At 38.4% G+C, this 8249-nt stretch overlaps 1 protein-coding gene across 4 annotated transcripts in view; it reads right to left on the reverse strand.

Moving 5' to 3' along the window:
* Window positions 1-412: 412 nt before the first annotated feature.
* The window catches only part of LOC106872400 (membrane progestin receptor beta), a 70541-nt gene continuing 62704 nt past the window's right edge, over window positions 413-8249 (reverse strand). The window contains exons 1-3 of one of the 4 annotated variants that reach the window (XM_014919390.2): window positions 7048-7209; window positions 5329-5460; window positions 413-1523 (exon numbers count right to left, since the gene is read on the reverse strand). In XM_014919390.2, the coding sequence (XP_014774876.1) occupies window positions 484-1503 (1020 nt within the window). In that variant the 5' untranslated portion in view covers window positions 1504-1523; window positions 5329-5460; window positions 7048-7209 and the 3' untranslated portion in view covers window positions 413-483. Of the gene's footprint in view, window positions 1524-5328; window positions 5461-7047; window positions 7210-8249 lie in introns of those variants that run through there. The other 3 variants (XM_014919391.2, XM_014919389.2, XM_052970229.1) reach the window with 3 other exon arrangements.

Genomic DNA, 8249 nt, shown 5'->3' on the forward strand with positions numbered 1-8249 from the left:
TATGTATATATATATATATATAGTTGTAAATATGAATACAGAAGTCATGTATAATATGTTTAATAAACAGAGATTTAGACTCAGTGTGAAAAACTGATTCTGTGGATAAACTAATTGGTTTGACCCTTACTTCCAGCTGCCAAGGCTCCTATCATTATCTACAGATTCTATATTTTCATAATGAAATTAAGCACATTGATTTGTAAACATACTATACATTACTTCCATATGCACACATATAGACACCCACACACACACATATATATGTTATTGGTGTGTTAACAGTGGGTTTTTTTCCTTTGCAACACTATACTGTACTACAAAATATAACCTAAGATTTTTAGCCAATACAGTATTTTATGTGTGTGTGTGTGTGTGTGTGTGTGTGTGTGCATGACAATATACAAAGATGTTCTACTTTTTTTCTTCCTCTTATCACATCTGCATACATTTATTTTAAATATTTGGAAAAATTTCTACAAGTTATTTTCTTTTCTTCACCGAGATAAGGTCTATTTTTATCTCACGGGGTTTCCCTTGATCAATGAATTGTTTTGCGCTTTCCGTGAATATAACAACAACAATTAAATTTATAAAGATTGTCAAAAATATCGCCCCAAATGTGCTAGAAAATGTTGGAGGGTCTTTCTCATACAATAATGTCTTCCATGCTACTATATCTTCATAAATACCATCCAGCTGCTTCCATGAGACCATCATGATACAAATATGAAACAACTGGTGACTGTGTCCCAAAAAGTCGAATTTTCCAGGGAAGAAACGTTGTGGAATGTCTGAACCAAAGAAGAACCCAGCCATTATAAACCAGATCATTTGTTCTATGTGATGTGGGAGGCCTTTGTCCCACTCCGATGTCAAAATCATTAATAAAACACGATGTGCGATTGGTAAAATAAGCAATGCATAGATTCCGCCAACAGAACCCAGTTGCCAGACCTTTCGAATAAATGGGTAAGGTCGTTTGTACCGCACTTTTGAAATACTGCAACAGAGACACACGCCTACACCAAGCAACACTCCAACAGGAATGATCCAGCTCTGCAAAATTCCGATGTCAAAAGACGGAAGCATGCAGTAGTTGTAATGAAGAATAATACTGCCAATTCCATAGAGACCAATTCCAGCATAATCAAACATGAAACATGTGTAATGGGCAAGTTCAGAACGTGATTGCAGGCAATGAGCCAAGCTGCTGCAGAGATATAAAATGACAATACTTAGAATACCTGAGGTCAAAGGCCACATGTAAGGGTCAGTGATTAGGCTGAATTCCTTGGAGAATGTCATCATTTTCTTGATGACAAGGAGCATTGCGATGAGATGAGTCCATGAGTTGAGACATTCGTTATGTATTTGAAATAAGCTGAGAAAGTAGTAGGTCCATGGTTGGTGGATGTGTCGGAAACCAGACAAAACATGTGGTTCGTGAAAGAGGAGGGGAACATGTTCTTTTGAAACAGTTGGCTTCATTAGTTGTACCATTTCTTCAGCTGAAGTATTTCCTAGTAAAATAAACAAAAAGCACAGAAAGTCAGTGAATATATTTAATGTATTGATAAACATATATCAATTTTGAACAAACAACAATAAGCATAATTTTAATTAGTAGTTGTAAATATTCACACTCAAATCTTACCACAATCACTGTATTGTAATCTTTTAACTCAGGCAGCTAGCCGTACAAAAATTAAAGGCTATAATGCATCAAGTCTATTACACTAATGTTCCAGCCATGAAACTAACTCTATTTCATTTTAACTGACCAAAGTACCACTAGATATGTAATGCTGCAGAAATCTACAGCTCTCTTTTTTTTACTCTTTTACTTGTTTCAGTCATTTGACTGTGGCCATGCTGGAGCACCACCTTTTAGTCAAGCTAATCGACCCCAGGACTTATTCTTTGTAAGCCTAGTACTTATTCTATCGGTCTCTTCAGCTGAATCGCTAGGTTACGGGGACGTAAACACACCAGCATCGGTTGTCAAGCGATGTTGGGGAGACAAACACAGACACACAAACACACATACATATATATACATATACATATATACGACGGGCTTCTTTCAGTTTCCGTCTACCAAATCTACTCACAAGGCTTTGGTCGGCCCGAGGTTATAGTAGAAGACACTTGCCCAAGGTGCCACGCAGTGGGTCTGAACCCGGAACCATGTGGTTGGTAAGCAAGCGACTTACCACACAGCCCTGAAAAAAGTGGCTAAGCAAGGTGCTAGGTATAGCTCTTAACTCTGCTTGATCTGGGTTCCACACCTACTTCACAGCTGAATGGTTAGTAATAGAAAGGTCCATCAGCCAGCTGTAAATACAACTGCCCAATAACATCAACAATAGTGCTTCTATGTGTTTGATTAACCTGCCAGAAACAACCAAAATTTCCCTCAAATCATATCTTACTAACTTCAAAAATGAAAGACACACTAGATAAAGTAGTCATACTGTGTTTGAAAAATAAGACAGGATGGTCCTAGTTGGAGCACTTTTGATCATAGTCCAGCTGGATTTGAGACTAAACAACAACAACTACCCTAACAAAACACCTCCACACTAATGTGAATTTAAAAACTGAATGTTAAATGTCATTCTTAACATTGTCATCATAGTATCTGCTTTTCCAAATTTGTTTGGTTCAGATGAAATCTGTTGCAGCAGAGTTTCTATAGACGTTGCCAACAGGCATTTATTTCCAAGTTAAGGTAATATTTTTCAAGCCTTTTGAACATAAACAATGGCAGTACATGTTTTCATAGAAGATCACAAATGAACATCACTTGTATGACAGTGGTGCTTGTTTACAATTAGCACACAATCTCAAAACAAGGTAACATGAACACACACACACACACACACACACACGCACACACACACACACACACACACACACACACACAAAAGCAAACAAGCTGAAAATTTGAAGTCTCAACCTTTTCCTAGTAAAAGTTTAATAAATATGTACTCTACTAAAAAGTACTGAGTAATCCTTCAGTTTACTGTTAAATTGGTCTTTTGTATAACTTGACAGAAAAGCAATTGTTATTAATACACACACACACACACACACATGTATGCACGTACACATGTGCACACGCATGCACACACACACACACATGCACAATGGACTCTTCTTTTAATTAAAAAGGCACCAACTAGTGCTTGCCAAGTTATGAGTCCCAGGCAAAATTGAATCTTTCAGGGTCAGTAAAATACCATACCTGTCAGGTACTGGGATAGATGACATTAATTAACTCCCTTCTCTAAAAACTACTGGCCTCATGCTTAAATCAGAAATCATTATTATTATTATGAAGTCACTGAACTGGTAGAAATGTTAGTGTGTCAGACAAAAATGCTTATAGCAGCATTTCTTCTGCTTTTTTATATTCTGATTTCAAATTCTGCCAAAGTTAACTTTGTTTCTCATTCTTTCAAGGTCAATAAGACAAGTACAAGTTGAGTACTGGAGTTGATGTAACCGACTTCACCCTCCCCTCAAAACTGCTGGCTTGCATCAGAACTAGAAAGAATTATTATTATTATCGAGTGAGAGAGCAGTGCATGCCATCAAAGTGGCACTGGGGTACAAATATACAAAGCCCAGTATACCCATCAGGACTACTCATGTGATAAGGGTACACCAGGCACATGTATCACAACCATATGTGTGTGACATGGGGATCTCATATCAAGCACATGACCTTGCACGTGGGGCCCAGTTAGAATTTTCTTCAGACCAAGTAGCCCATCCCACTGAAAAGGTCCCTGAATAAGGGTTGTTTAAGGGTGTTGAACGAAACACCAATGTTTCCAGAGGTGAATTATTCAAACCCCAAAGAATTCCTTTCAACACATGGCTATGATGCTCTCCCACCACTTCTGCTTGTGATCATAGATGCACATATCGTCAGCCCCCAAGGGACATGCTCAGCTGGTTAAGGTCAAGCAACTCAGAAGCAAATCTGTGGTACTGAGCAGAATATTTGCTTTAGCCCATATTTTATACCAAGACAAAACAATGTACATAATAATACTCCCAATCAGTTAAGATCAGAAGCAATGGGAGCTAGTGCCTGGTGCTGAATCAGGGTATTTATTATTATTATTATTATTATTATAATTTTTATTAGGTCAGTGAGCTGGCAGAATCGTTACAACGCCAAGTGAAATGTTCAGTAGTATTTCGTCCGTTGCTACATTCTGAGTTCAAATTTTCGGAGTTGATAAATTAAGTACCAGTAAAACACTAGGGTCGATGTAATTGACTAATCTCCTCCCCCCAAATTCCAGGCCTTGTACCTTTAGTAAAAAGGATTATTAAAGGCGGCGAGTTGGCAGAATCGTTACCGGGGTAGGCAAAATGTTTGGCGGCATTTTGTCTATTTTACGCACGGAGTTCAAATTACACCGGGGTTGACTTTGCCTTTCATCCTTTCGGGGGGGTCAATAAATTAAGTACCAGTTGAGTACTGGAGTCAATGTGATCGACTGTCCCCCTCCCCACAAAATCCAGGCCTTGTGCCTATAGAAGAAAGGATTATTATTATTATTATTATTATTAGGACAGTGAACTGGCAGAATCGTTACCACGCTGAGCGAAGTGTTTAGCGGTATTTGCTACAGACTGAGTTCAAATTTGGCCAAGGTTGACTTTGCCTTTCGTCCTTTCAGAGTAGATGTCGATGTGATCAACTACCCCCTCCTGCCAAAATTTCAGGCCTTGTGCCTATAATAGAAAGGATTATTATTGTCAGGGTGGTGAGTTGGCAGAATGATTACTGTGCTGGGTAAAATGCTTAGTGGCATTTCGTTTGTCTGTACGCTCTGAGTTTAAATGCCACCGACGTTGATGAAATAAGTACCAGTTATGATATAATCAACTAGCCATTCCCCACAAATGTCGGTACTACTAAAGCAGCGCGGACCCGAACGCGCAGTCGCGCGTCCGCGCTAGCTAGTCTTGAGTGGTCGATCCTAACCCTAACCCTATCCCTAACCCTAACCCTAACCCTAACCCTATCCCTAACCCTAACCCTAACCCTATCCCTAACCCTAACCCGCATGTGCAAATGAATACGTGTTTAGGGTTAGGGTTAGGATCGATCACTCACAACTAGCTAGCGCGGACGTGCGACTGCGCGTTCGGGTCCGCGCTGCTTTAGTAGTACCACAAATGTCATGCCTTGTGCCTTTGGTAGAAAGGATTATGATTATTATTGTTGTTGATGTTATTAAGGTGGTGAGCTGGCAGAACTGTTAGCACGCTGAGCAAATTGCTTAGAGGCACTTGGTTTACCTTTACATTCTGAGTTCAAATTCCACCAAGGTCGATTTTGCTTTGCATCCTTTTAGGGTTGATAAACCAATAGCAGTCGAGTACTGGGATAGATGCAATTGACTGGCTCCCACCCCATTTCAGGTCTTCTCCCTATAAGAGAAAGAATTATTATTATTGCTGTTTTTATTTGAAGTATTTAGTTTGGATGTTATACGAGAGGACAAAGCCTTATTGGGCTTTTTCACAGTGGCGTTGGGTGATCCTGTGATGATTAAAGAGACAGGCAAATTGTCATGTCTGATAAAAATCTAGATTTAAACTTTTAAAACTTGTCCAATATGACAGCAAGGAAGAATTATATGGATGCAAATTCCATTTTGTTTTCTCATTAACAAAAAGAAGCAAAATGGAATCTATCCCCATATATTTTAGTGGGGTGGGGTTATTATTTGTCAACTTGGGGACCACTGCACTTGGTAACAACTGGAAAACACAACCCTTTAACTGCAAAATCAAGTTTCATGTTTATTCCAGTAATAATGTTAAGTATCTACTAAAAAACAGAATTGGTATTTTCTGCAGGTCACATTGCCTAAATAAACTTGACAAAAAAATAGTTCCAAACATGACATTCTCTCAACAAGTGACAGTTTAGTACATAAAACTACTTTCAGTAATTAAGGGTAATGAAATTTTGAGAAGAGATATCTGATTTCAGCAGTAAAACGGTTAGAGAAAGAAGATGAAGCCAGTGGGTGGGGACTGAGAAAGAAGCTATCCCATGATTGTAGCTGATGGTTAGAGAGAGTGATCCAGTAACCTGGTAAGGTGTATGTAGGGTAGGAACTGACGTTTGGAGGCATTATATGTGAAGGTGTATTCAACATACTGAGTTCGAATCCTACGAAAGTCAACTTTGAATAATAAAAAAAAACTGTACAAATCAGATACTGGAGTCAGGTAGATTATATTCTTCTTGCCAAATTTAGGGTATAACTCTAAAAATTAGAAATCAGAGTTCAAATTCCGCTGAGGTCGACCTTGCCTTTCATCCTTTCGATAAATTAAAGTACCAGTGAAACACTGGAGTTAATGTAAGCGACTAGTCCCCACCCAAAAATTTCAGGCCTTGTGCCTATAGTAGAAAGGATTATCATCATCATTATCAGCAGTAGAAGCCGTACTGAAGACTGGGTTTTAGTGTGTTTTGTACACACGTCCAAGTTTACTTTCTCTTCAGAAATGTTTGTTTGTGATATCGAAATATATGAGCACTAGTTTTATACTCGGAAGATGGTATAAAGATGATAGTGTAAGTATGACGGGTAAACTCTTATGTAACCAATGAAACAAGATGGGATAAAACCAAACGAAATAGAGCAATGAACGTTTTGAGTGAATTTAGCAAAAATCTTGATTGAAGGAGAGACTTGAAGTGAGAGGGAGAAACTGATGGGTAGAGAAGACAAAAAAAGATACACGGAGGTAGAGACAGAAATCGAGATAGATATGAGAGAGAGAGAGAGAGAGAGAAACATAAAGGGATACAGAGAGAGAGAGAGAGAGAGATACATAAAGGGATACAGAGAAAGAGAGAGAGAGAGATACATAAAGGGATACAGAGAGAGAGAGAGAAAAACAAATATAATACACACACACACAGGTTGAAGGAAAGAAATACAGTGTTACACAAAACTAACAAAACGTATATAATGTATAAGTGTGTTATATATTTACCTCGACATCAAGCTGACTAGTTCTTCTCTACAACATAGCTGTTTAATACTGGACAGTGTGTAGACGCTGAGCGTGAGTATGCATGTCTATGTGTATATATGTATTTGTGGATGGAAATCTATTGTGTATGTGTGTGTTTGTGCGTGCGTGCGTGGATATCTGGATGTATCAATATATAGTTGTACGTATACACACACACACACACACACACACACACACATACGTACACTCACATACAAATATATATATATACATATAAATGTGTATGTGCATGTATGTATATGTGATTGCGTGTACGAATGTATGTATATGTGTGCGTATGACTAACCGCATACGTAGATTATCGTTGAACATAGGTATGCGCATACATACATATTTATATGCATGTATGTATGAAAGGGAAGAGAGAGAGAGAGAGAGAGAGAGAGAGAGAGGGGGGGATTGAAAGACAGCATGCTCATTAAAGATACAAAATCTGTCTCCCTGTGCGTGCTCATGTGTTTGCGTGTGTGTGTGTATGTATGTATATGCGTGCTTTTGTGTCTATATGACTCACCTCCCCATACACACACACACACACACTTGATGTAACATTACAAATAAAAACAGACGTTAAAGTCAACAGACGCCGGTTGATAGAAAACACAGTAGACGTGTGAACTGTCAAAGTTACTACAGAGGACAAACAGCACACTGCTACTTACATATATGCATCCATGCATGTATGTAAGTATGTGTGTGTGTGTGTGTGTTTTGCGTCTAGGGAGAGTCATTACGTCAATATGCATGTTTTATATTTTACTTGTTTCAGTTATTAGACTGCGGCCATGCTGGGGCATCACTTTGAATTTTCAGTCGAAAGAATCGACCCTCCAATCCTTTTTCTAAGCTGGTACTTATTCTATCGGTTTCTTTGGCCAAGCCGCTACGTCGCGGAGACGTAAACGCACCAACACCGGTTGCAAAGCGGCGGACACACGCGCATACATATAGTTTACAGATCGAATAGAATTAGAATCAACAAAAGAAGTACTCCATCCATTGAAAGATAAATATTGATTTAAATACACAACCAAAAGAGCTACTAATAGTTTCATACTTTTATGATACTTGAACAGGCATGTTTATAAAATACGCCTAGATCTTTTTGTTGTGTGTGTGTGTGTATATATATATATATATATATATATATATATATATAT

Source organism: Octopus bimaculoides, chromosome 8, assembly GCF_001194135.2.
Source record: "Octopus bimaculoides isolate UCB-OBI-ISO-001 chromosome 8, ASM119413v2, whole genome shotgun sequence".
Taxonomy (NCBI): Eukaryota; Metazoa; Mollusca; class Cephalopoda; order Octopoda; family Octopodidae; genus Octopus; species Octopus bimaculoides.